This window comes from Perognathus longimembris, chromosome 7 (genome assembly GCF_023159225.1).
Source record: "Perognathus longimembris pacificus isolate PPM17 chromosome 7, ASM2315922v1, whole genome shotgun sequence".
Taxonomy (NCBI): domain Eukaryota; kingdom Metazoa; phylum Chordata; class Mammalia; order Rodentia; family Heteromyidae; genus Perognathus; species Perognathus longimembris.
Genome location: NC_063167.1, coordinates 78,726,891 through 78,747,388, shown reverse-complemented (window position 1 = coordinate 78,747,388; position 20,498 = coordinate 78,726,891). Strand labels below are relative to the sequence as shown.

Below are 20,498 nucleotides of genomic sequence, written 5' to 3'. Positions count from 1 at the left end.
CTGTCTGTTTTAAATACCCATGGCTGGGCTGTCATTCTGTACTCTCAAGGGCCTTCCCTCACTTTCTGACAATGAGGTAAACTGACTCAGTTCTTATGTGGGGCCTCTGTGGCTGGGCCACACCTCTCCCCTGGCCAGTTTCACATCCCTCAGCATCCGACCATCACCCCTTGGCTTTCAAGAGACGCAGCTGGCTTCTGCCTTTCGGTGCCTGTGGGTACTTTTGGGTGTCCTCCCCCCAGAAACTGACCAAAGTAGGTAAGAAAAAACAAAACGCGGGCCACTGCCACGGAGGCCCGGGCTCCGCCAAGGCGGCTGGCCGGGGCCCATTCGACTGAAGTCGCTCACAAGCACCTCGTTTTGTTTTAATTGTGGGGGGCGGAGGTGAGAGAGGAGGCCGATTACATCTCCGGGCCCCGGTAACCAAGCTCGACCAGGCCTCGGGGCCCGCCTCCCCCTCCCCACTTCAAAGAGAAGGCAAATAAATAAAGAGGCCTTTGTGCGGCCTCCCGCTCGGGAGCCACTTGGAGGAAAACAAAGGAAGGTGACGCCGGCGGCTCCCCGCGGCCGGCTTTCCCCGGGGCTCCCGCCGTCCGCGCGCCGCGCCCTAAGCCCGCCGTGCTGGGGGCGGCCGAGGCCCCCCGCGGACCTGGGTTCTCCCCTCGGCACCCCCAAGGCACACCCCGGCCCGCTCGGCCCCCAGCCCGCGCCCCCGCCGCGGCCCGGGCCCCGCGCCCCGCGCCCCCTCGACGCGGGCCCCCGAGGGGAGGGGAACGCGGGGCGCGGTACCCCGAGCCCCCCAGCCCCGCCGCGGCCTCCGCGCCTGCCGAGCGCGGGGAGGGGTGTGCGCGCCGGGCGGGGGTGGGGTAACGGCAGCCCGGCCTGGGAGGGGCCGCGGGGCCCCTGGCGCCGGACCCCCGGACCCCCGCACTCCGCGGGCCGCGGCCCCCCACGCCTCCGGCCGCACGCCCCTCTCCGCCCTGGCGCGCTCACGTACCCGTCCATTGCCGAGCCGGACAAAGCTTCTCACTTCCCAAGAACGGAGCCACGCAGCCAGCGAGCCACACGAGCGGCGAGAAAATGGCGGCCCGGCCCCGACGGAAATTGCCGAAGGTGCCAGGGCGCGCGGGGCAGCGGTGGCGGCGGAAAGAGCCGAGCGCGCGGGCGCTGGGCCGCTGGAAGCCGAGGGGTGGGGCCTGAGGGGGCGGGGCCGTGGGCGGGGCCACGAGGGGGCGGGGAAGTCCCCCTATTTCTCCAGGGCTCCCTAGCTGAAGCCCCGCCCAGGCCTGGCCCACACCTGCTGAGACCCGGCCCTTGGCTGCAAATGATTGCCCCCAGGCCGTCTGCAGTTTCCCTCCCTAGCCTGCCCCAGCTGGGCGAGCCTTGACCTAGGCTAAGGCCTAAGGGTGCCTTGGGGTGGAGAATTGCTTTGTTAGTCTCCCTGGCCCTTTCTCCAATTCTCCCCTGCAAAAGGTTTGTCCCAAGCAGCCAGACCGCTGATGAGTAAAAAGTAATACTTCTGGAAAGCTAGGGCCACATCTCAGGCTTGCAAACTTGGAATCGATCAGGATGACTGGGAGCCAACCTGGTTCTCATTTCAGTTGGTGGTTTAATGATGTGTTCTTTCTTGTCTGAATGGTATATGTTTTGACATTTTACAGAGATTTACACTTATGTGAACAATGATTAAATCTAAAATTCAGTGTATGCTAAAGCAAAATGAGGTCCAACACTGATGCAATAAAAATAGGAAATGAGATCATGTTCGTAATGCTGAATTTAAATCCACATATAGCTCACTTACCTGCTTATCTATGGGAGGTACCATTTAACTTTTTCATGATGCAGTTGCTACTTATGGGACTAGAAAATAGCAAAAGGATCAACTAGATCCTATTTTATTTTCAAATAGGTGATTATAAATTCAAAATGGAGAAAAAAATTCAAATGATGTATAGTCCAATGAAAAGAAAATATCCAGAACGGGCAAATATAAAAGCCAAAAGTAGGTAAGTAGTAACTTGGGAGCTAGTAGAGGGAAGAGGAATTAATGTAAATGGACATGGAGTCATTTTGGAGATGATGGAATTGGTCCAAAACTAGAATGTGATAAGCATTCTATAACTTACAAATGTATTCAATATTGAATTAAACACCTCGTTAATACTCATGAATTTCAGGACATGTGAATTATATGCCACTAAAGCTGTAACCAAAAGAAAAAGTATGTACCTTGTATTCCTACTACCCCACTACTGAATTTGATCTTCAAGAAACAGTTATCCAGATGCATTATACTCACAAACTGACATGTTGAATTGAAACTGCTTTAAAAAAAATTTTTAAACCACTTTTTATAACTACTTAGAAGATAATAAAAATAATTAAATTTTTAAAAAGGAACAATCCATCTTGTCAGTTTATTGCATATTCTTTCAGAGATGTTCTAACATGTATGTTCACTACACACATATTGTGCTTTTATTCAAAGGGGTACCAATTTTTGTAATGATAGGGCAATTTATTTTGCAACTTAAAAATCTGTATCTTAGAAATCTTTCCTTATTAGTACACTTAGAAGACTCCAATCTTTCTATATGGCCATGTAATATTCCACCAAGTAAATTGAAGTAGAGTGGGGGTTTGCTACAATGAAACAGGGTTCCCCACCAAGGGAGGGGATTCCTGGTTCCCCCAAGAGTCCACCACACAGTCTCCAGCTACAAGGTGACAAAAAGACAGTTTTATTGGGGAAGTAAAAAGTGAACAAAAAGTGAACCAACCGGCCTCGGTCGCAGCCCGGACTCGGAAGCTGAAACTGCCAACCACATGTGGAGCCCAGACTCGGGAGCTGGGCTTGTACACACCTGGGCGGCCCAGGGAGCTGGGACCGCCCCCGTGTGGCCTTCCAGCCTGGTTATAAGGCAAACATCACAGACAAACTTGTCACACGCAGGTGACCAATGAAGATACAACACTTACAGAGCATGCTAGGCCGCACTCAGGTGGCCAATAGAGTTACAGTCTGTCTCATAATATTCATTTGAACTAACCTATCATTCTAGTTAGAATTGATGCATGGGTTTGGCGGGGCTCACAAGATGCAGGCGGATATGCCTACTCACAGCCGGTTCCCTTGAAGCTCCCAGGCCTCAGGTGGTTAATCTACATAACTTATCATAATAAAGAGGAGGACACAGGTTCCCTTGAAGCTCCCAGGCCTCAGGTAGTCAATCTACATAGTAAAGGGAGCTTCCCTGAATAGGGTGGGGGAGGGCTTAGTGGAGATGGAGTTGGCTTCTGCTCTAATCTGAGCTGGAGTCAACCTGAAGTCCCTCCACAGCTATTAATGGCACTGGGCAGATCTGGCCTCCCCATTACATAAATCATAATTTATTTAACTAGATAAGGTTGGTGAGCATTTAGGTTACCTCTAATTTTGCTTTTAACAAGCCATTCTATAATGAATATTTGTATTATAAATCAGTTTCCATATGTGTGAATATACTTCCTGAACAAATACTGTAAAACTACTGGCATAATACACTTTTAATTTTAAAAGATGTGACCAATAGCCATGCATTAGTGGCTCATGCCTGTAATCCTAGCTATTTGGGAGGCTGAGATCTGAGTATCTTGGTTCAAAGCCAGCCTGAGCAAGACAAGTCTGTGGGACTCTTATCTCCAACAAACAACTCAAAAAAAAACCCAGAAGTGTTGCAGGTCCAAGGCACAACGTTCAAGCTCCAGGACTTAAAAAAGATGTAACCAAATTGCCCTACTTGGGTCTTAAGTCCTTTGAGGAAACTATTAGCAGGAAACTATAAAAACAACAACAAGAAGAAATGGAGAAGTGGAGAAGGACTCATTTTCTTTCTTTCTTTCTTTTTTTGGCCAGTCATGGGACTTGAACTCTGGGCCTGGACACTGCCCCTGAGCTCTTCAGCTCAAGGCTACCACATGAGCCATAGTGCCACCTGTGGTTTCTGGCGGATAACTGGAGATAAGAGTCTCATAGACTTTCCTGCTAGGGCTGACTTTGACCCTGAATCCTCAGATCTCAGCCTCCTGAGTAGCTAGAATTACAGGTGTGAGCCACCGGCACCCAGGTAGGACTGATTTTCTTAATATGGAAAGAATTCCTACAAATAAAAACTCAAAAGCCAAGAGCTAAATGGAAAAGTGGATGAAGCATCTGAATAAATTTGTAAAATCACACACAAAAGTTAACAACCAATATCCTCAGCCTCACTGAAAAGGAATTTGAGGTAAGACAAAACAACAATAACAACAAAAATAACCATACTAAACTGCTTTTCTTTAACTTGACAGCACATCCTCCCTAAGATATAGCACAAAACTTCTGAGTCTGAGAGAAAGGATTCCTTTCCTGGCTTATCAGTACCATGTGAAGACAGAATAAAGACACTTCAAGATATATTAAAATGTCAAAGTGGACTCTTTTTTTTCACAGAATTGTTCCTTTGGAATCTATGGATGAGTTAATCCAAAATGATCAAGAACATTCGGGATCCCAAGCCATAGATCCCTATCTATGAAGAAAAGAAAGTTGGATGTCAGCTAAAGAGACCTTAAAGTACAGTTATGTAACAGTCCTGGAGGGTTCAATGGAATTAAGAGACCACAGGGCTTCAGGAAAGATACTTCTTTTTCTTTTCTTTATTGTAAAGGTGAGGTACAGAAGGATTACAGTTATGTAAGTCAGGTAATGAGTACCTTTCTTTTGAACAGTGTGAGCCCTTCCCTTATTTTCTCCCAGGTTTTTGCCCTCCCAAAGGGGAGGTGAAACAGTGTCAAGTGAGTATCACTACTACATTTGTTCATATTTTGTCCCATCATTTCTGGGCTCCCCCTGGCCCTCCCCCAAAAAGATAAAATTACATACAAGACAAAAGGTACAGAAATAAAAAATAGCTACAAAAGAGAAAAAAAAACACCTCTTGATTCCATATTTTGCAGTTCATTTCAATAAACATCATTTCATATGATCATATACACACAGCTAGTGAGTCTTTGTGATCCTTTCCTAAAATATCCGCCTTTAGTCTCGCTGTGTGAATATTTAGAGTCCTGTATAATTTATCATGTCCAAATATAATGTTTTGCTTTGACTATCTGGTGTGTTTACTTGTAGATTAATAGGTACCATCTAGTTACAGAAAATTAGGGAAAACATGCAACCTATATATTTCTTTGGGTCTGGCTTGCTTCACTTAATATAGTCCGCCGCCCCCCCCCACCCCCTCTGCCAAATGTCAGGAATGATATTTCTTTAAAAACAAAAAAAGGGAATGTGAGACAGACTTTTAAAAGTCTGAATATATTAAGAGATTTTTAGTGCTGTTGGCAAACTTAGGAAAAGAACCAAAAACACAAGTACTATTTTGTTTAAAGTAACTCTGGAATAATGAATAATGTAATAAAATATAACCATAGCCAGAAGATTGCAGTTCAAAGCAGGAAAGTCCATGAGACTCTTATCTCCAGTTAAGCACCAGAAAAGCCAGAAATGGAGCTGTGGCTCAAGTAGTAGAGTGCTAGCTTTGAGTGAAAAAGCAAAGGGACAGCACCAAGGCCCTGAGTTCAAGCCCCAATACTGGCAAACAAAAGAAAAGACTATATATGATATATATAGATAGATAGATAGTTTTATATATATGTGTGTGTGTGTGTGTGCATGCGTGTGTATATATGTAACCATATAATATATATGTGTGTATATATAATCACATAATATATGTATATATATATCTGTTTATGTGTATACAGATATAGATATATAGATATATAGTAACCATATGTAAGGTAAATCCAGGCAGAAGAAACAGAAAAGCCACATTTTGAGAGATGGAATCTGGAGTCTTTATTAGAAACCACATCTGCAGGCGGACTATTGTCTCAAAGACCTGTAGCCCCAGCACAGCACCTACACAAAGCTTTTAAAGACAAAAACCACATGTTTGGGTGTTGGCAAAGCCCCACCATAAACAAAGGCATCTGGAACAGGTGTTTTCTCCCTGGGTCTTAACAACAGGATACATTTGCATATCCTCTCTGGGACTAGATAACTTGGTGTATTTGTATATCCTCTGAAACATAGCCCTCCTTGCTCTCCTGACTGAGCTAGGCAGCTGTAATTCAAAGGGTGGCTGTCTCACCTCTAGGCCTTTGAAGCTGAGTGAAAAGCCCTCATCATCCAGCTAGGCACCAGGATGGCTTCTCACCAGGATGTGAGAACAAGGTATATATATATGGCCCTGTTGATAAGTAGTTTTATCTGGTGGTGCACATCTGTAATCCCAGCTACTTAGGAGAAAGACGGGAGGATTGGAGTCCAAGGCCAGCCTTAGCAAAAATATGATTCCTATCTAAAAAACAAATGAAAAGCAAAGATGTTGAGGGTGTCACTCAAGTGATAGAGGGCTTAAGCCAAAGGCCCTGAGTTCAATCCTCTGTACCCAGTAGTAAAAAGTGTCTTAATATATTAATATAATATATTAATAAGATTAAGGTTGTAAAACTATTTTGTAAGAGGTTAGAAAAGGTGTGTGTGTGTGTGTATGTGTGTAGGAATGAAATTTTAAAATTTCATCTCCCAAAGTAGGAAATCAATACAAAATGTCTCAATAGGTGAGAAATGGCAGATCAGCATAGAATTCAGAGGCTTGGACATAAATAGTAGGTGGGTAGGGAGAGATTTCGGAGATGATTGCTTGGGTAGTTCAGACTGAGGAAGGGTGAGACAAAGTAGTATAGTTTTGGAGTTTGTTTCTTACATGATAAATCCTCCAAAACCATTTTCTTTTTAAGTTATGTGCATGTTTAACTTAGATAAAAATAAAGTTGCATATTTAAAAAGAGAGGGATTAGACGGCTGGGAGCAAAGGCCATTTTAGCATCAAAGGCTCTTTTATTCAGCAGTAGAGACTGCTTATCTTTATGTTTACTGGAAAAAAAAAACTTTGGCATTGCTGGTTGTCCTTATATTCTGCACATAATAAAGATGATTCTTGGAAGAGAACACAATGGTTTGAGAAGATCAGCAGTTTTTAGAATGATCATACACACAAAAAACTAAACTAGAATGGGATGAGAAAAGTTAAGAAATACATGGAAAAGTAAAGATGGGGACAAAAAATATAAAGGGAACGTCTTACCTTAGAATATTCTAAACCATGAACTGAAGTATAAAACCGACATCATAATGTGTGTGGCTTTATGCAAATGAAAACTAAGAACAAGTGCTTTGCTAACAAAAATAGTGCAGTTTAAGTGAACAGACATATTTAAACTCAGACTCTAGTACAGAAACTAAATCCTTTGATAATTTGACAAAGAAAGGAACCACACAACAAAAGGAAGCCATTAGCCTTTTCAAATCTTTTAATATTCCTGGTTTCCAAAGGAATTTGGGTCCTTCACAACTGCAATGAAGAACTGAGAAACGAGAGCTGAAAATAGTTCTGATTTGGTTGTCTATTGTTTAGTAATAAATGTGTCTGTTAAAACACTTTTACTCTAATACATGATTTTCTCACCCACAAACCCATTTTCAAATATCCATTTTAGAAAGGGAAAGAAATATGATTTGAGTTCTTATTTAATATTTGCAATAAAGTATGCTAACCATATTTGCAAATGACAGAATAGAACTTATATTGGGAAAATAGCATCAGCATTCAAAATATTGAAAGGATTATGACACATATATAAAGCTTTTCATTTAAGACCAAAGAAATTCAGCTGTATAAATTCTATACCCATAAAGATACTGTGGCTTGATAACAATCTCTGTAAAGAAATCATGAGGCAATAACCCAAAGCACTTAAAACCTTAGGCTTTGTTAATCAAATTAAAGTACTCACTTAAGGATAGCATAGATTCATTGTGTTCTACTCCAATTTTTCCTGCTAGTTATACTGAGTTAGAATCAATATTAAGCAAACAGTACTTCTATGAGGATGATTGTGGAGCATATTATGATTGTCAGGTTAATATTCATTCTGGTATCTCCTTATGGAGCACTTGTGCAATTTAGGTAGGTTTGACAGTTTTTCACAAGCTCCAGGGGTAAACTAATGAAAGCAATCATTCTCCTGCTGGTCTCAGAGTTTCTGGTATTCTCTATACTCTGACTATCTAGAAACTAGTAACTAAATTCATAGAAGTGTAACATTTCCTTGAACCTAGGAACTGGTGTAGAGGTATATCAGTAGACATATAATTTATGTTTGATGAAGACACACATTTATTATTTATTCAATGGGTCCTGGTAATTTTGATCCATACTAATGACTACACTAAGACAAAATGAGTTTACCTAAATGTAAAGCCTACAGAAAGACAGGAAGAATATCTACATTTCAACAATGTATCTCTGATTGGGACTAGTGAGATTTTTATAATATGGTCTCTGTGTTCACTCAATCTCTGACTCCTCTTCTATCATTCCTCATGAAAACAATGGCTGTTGAATTTCCAGTTGTTGAAGCTGTGAAGAACATAGCAAGTAGAGAACATGGCAAATCGAGAGAACACTCAAGGTAGGAGACTGAGACAGTGTCAGGTAAAATGAAGGGTTCACAACCTGCCAATAAAGATATGATGCTGTTGGTAAGGATTTGGATGGATGGTGGGAGTGAAGAGAGGACCTAATCCTGAAATGTCTGAATATTCCATGTGATTGAGTTTAAATTTTAGCCTAAAGGCAATGAGATAGGAAGTGGTCCCGAAAGCCATAAGATAAATACTTGAGAGAATTGAGGAGAGATGAGATTTGAACTTGGTTGAAGTCAAGGACTATAAAACACTTGAGACTCTTGTTATCTTAGAAAAGGAGGAGGGGGGTCTGGGGATGTGGCCTAGTGGCAAGAGTGCTTGCCTCCTATACATGAAGCCCCTGGGTTTGATTTCTCAGCACCACATATGTAGAAAACAACCAGAAGTGGCACTGTGGCTCAAGTGGCAGAGTGCTAGCCCTGAGCAAAAAGAAGCCAGGGACAGTGCTCAGGCCCTGAATCCAAGGCCCAGGACTGGCAAAAAAAAAAAAAAAAAAAAAAAAAAAAAAAGGAGGAGGAAACCCCACTATAATGAATATATTGTTTCTTTTTAATAATGACAAGTAGAAAATATATCTAAGGTCCAAGATATGTATGTTAGTTTCCCTTTAATTAGTATGAGATGGAAAACATCTTTGTTTTGAAGCCTCTGTAATAGGCCAATGTGATATTTCCCACTGATATTAGAGTTAATAATATAACTACCATGGTTAATGTAATATATTAACACTTTTTTAAAATATTAATCAGACAAAGCTTAAATATACCTCATTACAAATGTTCTTTCTCATGTTTTCCATGAATACAGAAAAATGTTTCTAGATTTTAGCCACAAAAAGGAAACCCTTGCCCCACTGATTAATGCTTATAGTTAAATAGAAGATACCAGTCTAGCTTTTATGAAGTGGTAAGTGCTTAAAATGTAAAATTACAGCTTATTTTCAGATAATGTTTGTTGTAATTTGTGATTTTATCAGTTATCTCTAGACATTTACTTCATGAAATGTGGAAGCATCTATTTTCCATTCCTAAAACACACACACACACACACACACACACACACACACACACACACACAGAATTATCAGAATAATTAAGAAAATTTAGATGTAATTTGAGCTGATATTTGTGCATGGTGACAGACAGTGATCCACTTTGAGATTTCTGCTTATAGGTGCCCAGTTTTCCCAACACCAATTATTGAAGAAGAAGGTATGTTTCTTCCATTGTATATGTTTGGCTTCCTTATCAAATATCAGACAGCTGTAAGTATATAGTCTTATTTCCAAGTCTTCTAACCTGTTCCATTGATATTTGGGTCTATTTTTGTGCCAATATCAAGTTGTTTTTATTATTATATCTCTTTAGTAGAGCTTGAGGTCGGGGATTGTTAAACCACCATCATTACATTTTTTGCCTAGAATTGTTTTGGCTATTCTTTTGCTGTTCCATATGAATTTTTGGATTGTCTTCTCTATCTCAGTAAAGAACTTCATTAGAATTTTGGTGGGGATCATATTATATTTGCAGATCATTTTTGGCAGTATGGCCATTTTTACAATATTTATTCTACATATCCATGAACGTGGAAGGTCATTCCATTTCTTGATGTCATCTTTGAAATCTTTCTTCAATCATTTTTATAGTTTTTACTATAAAGGCCTTTTGCTTCTTCCATTATGTTTATTCCTCTCTCTTTCTTTCTCTCTCTCTCTCTCTCTCATCTATCCATCAACCTACCCACCTGCTCGCCCACCCACCTGCCCGGCCATCCACCTACCTACCTACCTATCTACCTACCTACCTAGATAGCTTATCTGATGCTACTGTGACTGCTATTATCTTCCTGATTTCTCTCTCTGCTTTTACATTGTTGGTATACAGAAAGGTTACTGATTTTTGTGGATTAATTCTGTATTGAGCTACTTTGTCAAAGTTTTCAATAAGCTAATAGCTTAAGGATAGAGTCTCTTCAGTCCTTTAAATATAAGATCATATCATCTGTAAATAGGGACAGTTTGACTTCATCTTTCCTCATATGAATCCTTTTTATATGTTTTTTCTTGCCTTATTGCTCTGGCTAGGAGTTCCCGAAGTATGCTAAAGAGGGTTGTTTTAGTCCTGATTTTAGAGGAAATGGATTTTGTTTTTCACTGTTCAGTATTATGTTGGCTACTGGTCTACCATATATAGCCTTTATTATATTGAGGTATGTTCCTTCTTTTCCTAGCTTCTCCAGAGATTTTCAACATGAATGGATGTTGGATTTGTCATAGGCTTTTTCTGAATCTTTGAGATGATCATGCGGTTCTTGTCCTTGGCTCTATTGATGTGATTTATTACATTTATTGATTTATGTATGTTAAACCAAACTTGTCTCTTTGAGATAAAACCTACTTGATTATAATGTAGGATATTTTTGATTATGTGCTGAGTTATCTTGGCTAGTATTTTATTGAAGAGATTTGCGTCTGTGTTCATCAGAGAGACTGGGCTATAGTACTCTGTTTTCATTGGGTCCCTACCTGGTTTGGGGATGAGAGTGATGCTGGCTTCACGAAACAAGTTTGGATCCTTCTTTTTCTATTTCATTGACAAATTTGAGGAGTACCAGTGCTAGTTCAGCTTTAAAAGTCTTAAATAATTTAGCTGTCAGACCTGAAACTTTGAAACTACAGCAAAAGGGAGTAGGACAAACACCAGAACTCATAGGCATAGGTAGAGACTTTTTGAAAAGAGTTCCTAGGGCACACGGATAGGAGAGAGACTATACAAATGGCATTACAATGAACTAAAACATTTCTGCCCAGCAAAGGACATAGTTACTGAAGTAGAAATAGAGCCAACAGATTGGGAGAAAGAAGATCTTTACCAGTGATACATCAGACAAAGGCCTAATATCTAAAATATACAAGGAGCTCAAGAAACTAACCACTCCAGAAGCTAATAAACCAATCACTAAATGGGCAAAGAAGTTCAGGAGAGACTTCTCATAGGAAAAGGTAAAAATGGTAAAGAAATACATGAGGGGGGCTGGGAATATGGCCTAGTGGCAAGAGTGCTTGCCTCCTACACATGAAGCTCTTGGTTCGATTCCCCAGCACCACATATATGGAAAACAGCCAGAAGTGGTGCTGTGGCTCAGGTGGCAGAGTGCTAGCCTTGAGCAAAAAGAAACCAGGGACGGTGCTCAGGCCCTGAGTCCAAGGCCAAGGACTGGCCAAAAAAAAAAAAAGAAATACATGAGGAAATGCTTATCATTCCTGGCTGGAAAAGCAATGCAAATCAAAACAACTCTGAGATGCCATCTCACTACAGATTGGACAACCTCATTAATTCAAACAACAAATATTAGTGGGGATGTGAGTAAAAAGGAATCCTATGAATTGCTGGTGGGAATGTAAACTAGTGCAATCACTCTGGACAGCAGTCTGGAGATTCCTCATAAAAACTAAACATTGATCTTGTCTACCACTCAGCCATACCACTTCTGGGCATCACAAGACAGGACACCATAAAGACACTTGCATATTCATGTTCATTGCTGCACTATTCACAATAGCCAAATTGTGGAAATAGCCTAAATGTTCTACAATAGATGAGTGTGGGGCATACCCGCCCGGATGTCTTGTATCATTAAGAGGCGGTTCTAGCTGGCCCCGCCTCCCAGCCTTGGGACCACGTGTGGCCAAGATGGCACCTGGTAGTGAACCCAGACGTGGTCCTGTGGGCCGTGAGGTAGATGTAGGCAGGCCCTTAGGGAGGTCCCTTGGAGCTCCACCCTGATGGACAGCTCAGGCATCAAATCCCCGCCCCTACGTAGGTGCATGTACCCCTCCCCTTCCGCTGCCCTCAGACTCCTTTAAAAGAGAAGCTCATTGCCGCCATTAAATGAGTCAGCGCTGATTGGCTCCCAGACTGTCTGTGTGTCCTCTGTCGAGACAGGGCCTGGGTGGCAGTCTGTCAGCCCTCTTATCCTCTTCCTGGACCCGTCCATGTGGGGTGTGCTATCCCATCTCTCCTGTAGGACAGGAGAGCGTGGGAGGCTAAAAACCCCCGACATTGAGTAGATCCAAAACATGTGGCACCTATATACAATGGAATGTTACACAACCATTAGAAAGAATACTATTATGTCATTTGCTGGGAAATAGACCTAGAACAAATCATGTTAAGTGAGGTAAGCCAAGCTCAGAGAGACAAATGGCAAATGTTTTCTCTCATATGCAGAAGATAGATCTACAATACACCAGGTCATGATAAATTATACAGGACTCTAGGTATTCACACACAGTGAGACCAAAGGAGGATACTCTTAGGAGAGGAACAGAAAGGTACAATGCCTATGTGCATCTGATCATACAGAACAATATTTATCCAAATCAACTACAGGAAATGCAAATGAGATTTTTATCTTTTTTCTGTCTTTATTATTTTCTTTGTCTATATGTTTTGGGGAATATAAGTAGGGGCACAGAAATGGAGGGACATAGGGCAAACAAATGAAGCACTGTTACTCATGAACACTATGATGTAAAAACACTACACAACTTGTGGGTGAGATGGGAGGGAAAATCTGACAGAGAGCGAGGGAAGAGGTGACATTGACCAAAAGGAAATGTATTGTTTGCCTGACTTATGGAACTGTAACTTTTCTATTTAATAAATTTTTTTGATAATTAAAAAAGAAAGTTTAGAAGTTATAATAAAACTTAAAAAAAAAACCCCTCTACAATATTCAGATATGGTAATTTAGAATTTCTAAAGTTGAAGCAGACTTCAATAAGGATAACATTTACCAAACTAATTCTTAGCTTAAGTCAGTATAATTGACTTGCAAAATATGTGGAATAATGTAGACTCTAAACTTTCCTAAGTATTTCAACACTTTCAAGTACTTTGGAAGTAGTAAACTTCCATACAAATGTTATGTTAATAATGAGTTATTTGTGAATAATTATTCATTAAGTTGATCCCTTAATGACTTCCATTAGTCAACTTTTTGTTTGTTTGAGAGTTTGAGTTGTTTGCCACTTCATACCTAAATGAGTAAGGTAAAACAAGCAAATATTTTTCTGCTCTTGTCAAATGAACTTGAGATATTTTCTCTTTTCCTCCTCAGTGACTGCTACAGTTGGATCTGGAGCAACCTCCAATGGTCCATGGGTTGAAATCTGGGTCTCCAGGGTAACACTATTGGGAAGTAATGGAATCATCAGATGGTAGAGGTTTGTGGAAGGAAGTTAGGTCATTGGTGCCATGCCCTTAAAGAAGACAGTAGGATGCTGGCCCTTCTCTTTGTTTCCTATTTCCAATCACCATGAGGTGAGTAGCTGTGCTCTACCAAATCCTCTAGCCATGTCCTTGCAGTTCCAAAACAACAGAGCCAAACAACTATGGGCTGAAACCTGCAGAACCATAAGTCAAATAAATATTTCCTCATTAAGATATTTGATCTTAAATATTTTGCCATGATAACAGACAGTTGACTAACACAGTGACTACCTTGACATGCTCTATACTTGTTTATTTAGAACCCAATATGTTTGTGTTTTGGACAATATCAATAGAGGCAATAAAATAAAATTTGAAGGTATAATTTCTCACAAAAGTAAGATTTGTAATTCTGTAGTTCAAATGTAATCCCCAGTCCAAACTTCTCTAAACCTGTCTAACACATTTTCCTGTGGTGACTATTTGAAAGAGTTGCATTGAAAACAAAAAGCAGTAGCCTTGATTTACTGGAATTTTAAGCAAAATTTTGGCCTGCTTATCCACCATTAGCTGGATAGCTATGATAATTACCAGCCAAAAGAAATCTGAAAGCTAGCACTTGACTATAAGAAGAGATTTCTATGGATTTTGATGTGGGGTTGTTATGACAGTGTCATTATTTTATAGCCTAGCCACAGGATTGTATGGCAGTTACCAAGGACACATATATATCTGGTTATACAGTCTCTCTCAGAAAATTTTCATGTGCTATCAGTATTCAGATGTTTGAAAATGTCATGCCCTTGTTATATGAAAATGACAGTACTGAGCTGTGCTTTGAGTTGTTTATTCAGAGGCAATGAAAGGTCAGAGATCTAGTCACTCTTACTCTTCAATTTCTCTTATAAAAGGTAGCAAGTGTCCCTGAGAGCGGTGCCTCAAAGTGTTTATTTGTTGAATGCTTCCTAAGTGTAAGGCCTGGGAGACAGCCAAGTGAGGCAGATAGGGATCTGTTTGTATTCTGTCCTGAGAAGCTGCAGTGGGGGAGGGGGGTCTTCCTGATGAAGTCCACTTGTGGGGGCTCGATCCATCATTCGTTTTGCCTCTAGTTTCCTGTATTAAAAAAGGAACTACCACTCTAAATCTTTACACATCTTATCAAATTCTTCACTTGCTTAGTTGAAGCCATAATGTCTACGCTGTCTTAACTTTCACCTGTGAATTTATACAAAACATTTACTCTCCTTTCTTCTTGAAGGAAGGAGTATACTTCTATTTTTTGATAGTGTATTATCTATCTTCTTATTCTATTCATTACTCTTTCTCTTCTATTGCTTTCCTTTGTTTAGGAGTTAAGTATCATCTCTTCACTCAATCACTATGTTAATTATTGGCTCTTCTCACTTCTATTCTTGCCCATATTAACTCCTCTAGATATAAAGTACAGATCTGTTTAAATTTCTTGAAATCCTTTAGTGGCTTCTCTTCACTGTAGGTGAGATCTAATGTAGTGAACATAATGTGCAAACACACTTTGTATTGAACTTCACTTCCAAGGACTGTCAGTCTCCCAATAGAATGGAAGCAGTGGTTCCTGCTCCTATCATACCATTTCTTGCTTTAGTGTCTTTGTTTATGTCTGTTTAAGAACTTTCCAACATTTTGACACATATCACAATGCATCATACACACCTTCTTCTAATTAATGTCTGCTGACCTTATTAGAATCAGTTAATGTAATTTAAAAGCCTTTTTCTTTGCATTGCAGTACCATCTCTTGGCTTTCTCTCACTTTTCTTATTGAGTATTTTCTAATTATCTCATTTGTACTCCCCCCACATCATAGCCACAGATATCTGCTAGTTACTTGAGGATAGAAGCTACATTTTATTTGTGCTGATAAACCAATATTTTGAATTGCACTAAAACATTGAACTATATTAAATCAGCTTCTTCATAGCACAGAATAATTTTCTCTGCATCCTGTATCTTTGGAGTTAATGGTCATTGGATAGCTGACATTTTATTTGTGGTTTAATTGTATGTTTGCTTTTTGATTTCTGGTAACAAAGTCACCACAAGAGTCTATTCACATGGCAAAGGCTAAAAACACCAAACATGAATTTCATAATTACAAACTTTCAACCTTGCTGTAAGTGAAAGTCTAGCAAAAATTTGCATATATATACATACATAGTATATAAGTGTTTACAGTACATAAATAATTTAGAGAATATTCATTAAACCATACCACCGGGGTTAGGGAACAATGGCCAAGAGCCTGCATGAGTCCCTGGGTGCAAAAATGTTCACATTGCTCACTTGGAGTCAGTATAAGGTTCATGAGCAATAATAGTGGTCCAAGAAAGTAAGCAGACAGTTCTCTATTTTTTTCCCCTTCTTCTAAGATTACTGTCAGCTACTTCCATCTCTCAACCTGAACATATTTCTGCATGTAGAACTCTGTGTTCTGGGCTAACACAGCTGCAGTGGATAATGGGGGAGAATGGAACTTCACTGTTAAGTAATGAAGGCAGTTGATGGTGCTGAAGACTCCTGGATTGGGCTGGGCTACATGACTCACCTCTTTTCTCACTGTGCAATCTGACTGCAGCTATTACAGAGTAACTAGTATCTTATTTCCCTGTGTACCTTAAAAACACACACGCACACAAACTTGGAAATGATGACAAAATGTAAACAAATAAATGTTTTTATATATTGCATAAGAACAATACAGGAATAGTAAAGTAGGGGAGAGGGGAGTTGTACAAGCCTCTTGATGTCTCCAGCTTTGTGCTAGAAGGCTTTCTTTTTTTTTTTTAATGCTAAGCAGAGCAGAAGTAGGTGACAGATTTCAGATTTAGGGTAGGATAAGTCATGTAAATTTGAAGTGCAGAGAAATGGAAGGGAAGAGAGCATAAGAGAGTTCCAGAAATAGGCAAGGGTTGCACTTGTGTCTGCTGAGTATAGAATGCTCATGCATAGAATGTCATTCTACAAGGAGGGTAAAGAATGAAAATCTGTAAGGGGAGAAATTTCCCTTGCAATACAGGGCTATGAGAAGTTTGAATTCTAAAAAGCCACTATAGAGACTCTTTTCCAAACTCCCTTGATGCCCAGTAGATACCCCAAAGTCACCACTGGACAGCAGAACTAAATTAGTTCTAGAGTTAAGATTCCTCTTGATCATCCCTGACCAAGCTACCAAGTCTGAAAGAATCAAACTCGCCCCAAAAGTAACAAATCTCTTCCAAACCAAATTCTTTTTCTTTTTGTAATTTATTTATTAATTAAACGAAATTTTTTGTTGACAAGGTGTTGTGCAAAAAGGGTACAGTTACATTGTAGGGCAGTGTGTACATTTCTTGTGATATCTTACACCCTGTTTTTCTTTCCCTTCCCTAGGTCAGGTAGACATATATACAATACACAATGTACCAAGAACATATACAGTAGCCACGTGGCCTACGCCAAAGAAAATTCGCCTAGGGCTTTAAATGTAATGTCCACATTAGACAATATGTTGACAATAGTCTTATATGAACGTACATACATAGCTTTTGAGCTATTGTATTCCACTGAGAGGTCAATTTTTGACCTTTATATGTTGAGTAGTTGTTTGGTTTTAGTTACATAATGTTGGGTCGCTGACCCAATCCTGTGGGAAATACCATTTGACAAGAAGTTTTTGGTTTCACAGACCTGGTCTCTACTGTCTCCCCATCACCCCATCTTAACAGTCATATATCAGAGAGATCATGCCCCTTTGTTTTCTGTGTTCTAGGCTTGTCTCGCTCAACATTATTTGTTCGAGTTCTGACCATTTCCCTGCAAATAACAATATTTCACCATTCCTAATCACTATGTAGTATTCCATTGTGTATAGGTACCATATTTTTTGGATCCATTCATCTGTGGAGGGGCATCTGGGTTGACTCCATATTTTGGCTATTGTGAATTGTGCAGCGATAAACATGGAAGTGCAGATGTCTTTTTGATATCTTGGGACCTGCTGTTCAGGATACATGCCTAGAAGTGGTATGGCTGGGTCATAGGGTAGGTCTATGTTGAGCTTTTTGAGAAACCTCCATACTATTCTCCAAAGTGGTTGTACTAATTTGCACTCCCACCAACAATGGAGGAGGGTTCCTCTTTCCCCACACCCCCTGCAGAATTTGTTGTTGCCTGAGTTCAGAGTATAGGCCATTCTAACTGGAGTGAGGTGGTATCTCAGAGTCGTTTTTATTTGCATTTCCTTTACTACCAGGGATGTTGAACATTTCCTCATATGTTTCTTTGCCATTTTTATTTCTTCTCTTGTGAAGTCTCTCTTTAGCTCCTTTGCCCATTTCCTAATTGGTTTACTGGGCTTGGAGGGGCTTAGTTTTTTGAGTTCTCTGTAGATGACAGATATTAGGCCTTTGTCTGTTGCTGTGCTGGTAAAGATCCTTTCCCATATGGTGGGCTGTCTTTCTAGTTTGGTGGCTATGTCCTTAGCTGTGCAGAAACTTTTTAATTTGTAGTAGTCCCATTTGTCGAGTTTCTCCCCTATTTGTTGTGCCCTGGGACTATATTCAGGAAGTTCCTTCCTGTGCCTATAAGTTCTAGCGTCTTTCCTACTCTGTCCAGTAGTTTCAAGGATTCAGGTCTGATATTGAGGTTCTTGATCCATTTTGAGTTGATCTTGGTGCATGGTGATAGGCTTGGGTCTACATTGAGTTTTCTTCATATGGCTGCCCAGTGTTCCCAGCACCAGTAGTTGAAGAGGCTATGTTTGCTCCATTGTATGTCTTTAGCTCCTTTGTTGAATATCAGCTGACTGTAAGAGTGCGGTTTTATTTCTGGATCTTCAATTCTAATCCATTGGTCTTCTGGTCTGTTTTTATGCCAATACCAGGCTGTTTTTGTTATGATGGCCCTGTAGTAGAGCTTGAAGTCTGGTATTGTGATACCTCCTGCGCTGCTTTTTTTTGCCTAGAATTGCTTTGGCTATTCTAGGTCTTTTGCTGTTCCATATGAATTTATGGATTGCTTTCTTTATTTCAGTGAAGAATGTAACTGGGATTTTGATAGGGATTGCATTGAATTTGTATAACAATTTGGGCAATATGGCCATTTTCACTATATTGATTCTGCCTACCCATGAGCATGGGAGGTCTTTCCATCTCCTGTGTCTTCTTTGATTTCCCTTATTAGATTTATACAGTTCTATTAAATAGGTCCGTCACATCCTTGGTTAGGTTGATCCCTAGGTACTTTTTTTTTTTCTACTGTAAATGGAATTGTTTCCATAATTTCCTTTTCTGCTTGTACATTGCTGGTGTATAGAAAAGCTGCTGACTTTTGTGGATTGATTTTGTATCCTGCTACTTTGCCAAAACGGTTTATTAGGTGTAGGAGTTTGGGAACTGAGTTTTTTGGGTCCTTCAGATATAAGATCATGTCATCTGCGAATAGGGAAAGTTTGATTTCTTCCTTGCCGATTTGGATCCCTTTGATGTCCTCCTCTTGCCTTATTGCTATGGCTAGAGATTCCAGCACTATGTTGAAAAGAAGTGGGGAGAGTGGGCATCCTTGTCTTATTCCTGACTTTATGGGGAATGATTTTAGTTTTCTCCATTTAATATGAAGTTAGCACTTGGTCTGTTGTATATGGCTTTTATTGTTTTGAGGAATGTTCCATCTATTCCTCTTCTCTCCAGAGCTTTTAATGAGTATGGATGTTGTATTTTGTCAATGGCTTTTTGGGCATCGACTGAGATAACAATGTGATTCTTGATTTTAGTTCCGTTGATGTGGTGAATTACATTGATTGATTTACACATGTTGAACCATCCTTGTGACTGTAGGATGAAGCCTACTTGGTCATGATGTATAATTTTCTTGATCAGTTTCTGGATCCAGTTAGCTAATATTTTATTGAGAAGCTTTGTGTCTGTGTTCATTAGTGATATTGGTCTGTAGTTCTCTTTTTTGTTGGGTCTTTGCCTGGTTTGGGAATGAGTATGATATTAGCTTCATAGAATGAGTTTTTTATTCCTCCCTCTGTTTCTATTTTGTGGAAGAATTTGAGGAGTATTGGTATTAGCTCCTCACTAAAGGTTTTATAGAATTCGTTGGTGAATCCATCTGGGCCTGGACTTTTCTTTTTTGGGAGGTTTTTGATTACCCCCTGTGTCTCACTGTAAGTTATTGGTTTATTTAGTTGATTTATTTCTTCTTGGTTCAGTTTGAGCAGTTTATACTTCTCTAAGAATTGATCCATTTCTGTAAAATTATTGTTTTTTAGTTTGTAGAGGTTCTGGAAATAGTTCCTTATGATTCTTTGAATATCATGTGTACTTGTGGTAATTTTTCCGGTAGAGTCCCTGATTTTACATATATGAGTCTCTTTTTTTTTTTTTTTGTAAGTCTTGCGAGGGGTCTGTCAATTTTATTTATTTTCTCAAAGAACCAGCTTTTAGTCTTATTTATTTGTTGAATGGTCTTTCTATATTCAATTAGATTTATCTCTTCTTTAATCTTTGTGATCTCTCTCTTCCTAGTCATTTTAGATTCGGTCATTTCTTGTTTCTACAGTTGTTTTAGTTTCATCATAAGGTTATTCACCTGCTCTGTTTCCGTTCTTTTAATGTGAGTGCTGAGGGCAATGATCTTGCCCCTCAGTACTGCCTTAGCTCTGTCCCATAGGTTTCTTTGTG

General features: G+C 40.0%; 1 protein-coding gene and 1 long non-coding RNA gene across 5 annotated transcripts in view; one reads left to right on the top strand and one right to left on the bottom strand.

Annotated features, from left to right (window-relative positions):
* Ptbp2 (polypyrimidine tract binding protein 2) overlaps nucleotides 1-1,168 on the bottom strand; it is a 52,852-nt gene extending 51,684 nt beyond the window's left edge. For 2 of the 4 annotated variants that reach the window (XM_048352015.1, XM_048352016.1), the window contains exon 1: nucleotides 998-1,168. In XM_048352015.1, coding sequence (XP_048207972.1) covers nucleotides 998-1,005 — 8 coding nt within the window. In that variant the 5' untranslated portion in view covers nucleotides 1,006-1,168. The remainder of the gene's footprint in view (nucleotides 1-997) is intronic. The other 2 variants (XM_048352013.1, XM_048352014.1) reach the window with 2 other exon arrangements.
* Nucleotides 1-8,024, top strand: part of LOC125355578 — a 44,133-nt gene extending 36,109 nt beyond the window's left edge. The window contains exons 4-5 of the long non-coding RNA XR_007211686.1: nucleotides 6,566-6,571; nucleotides 8,013-8,024. This is a non-coding gene — a long non-coding RNA (uncharacterized LOC125355578). The remainder of the gene's footprint in view (nucleotides 1-6,565; nucleotides 6,572-8,012) is intronic.
* The last annotated feature ends 12,474 nt before the right edge of the window (nucleotides 8,025-20,498 follow it).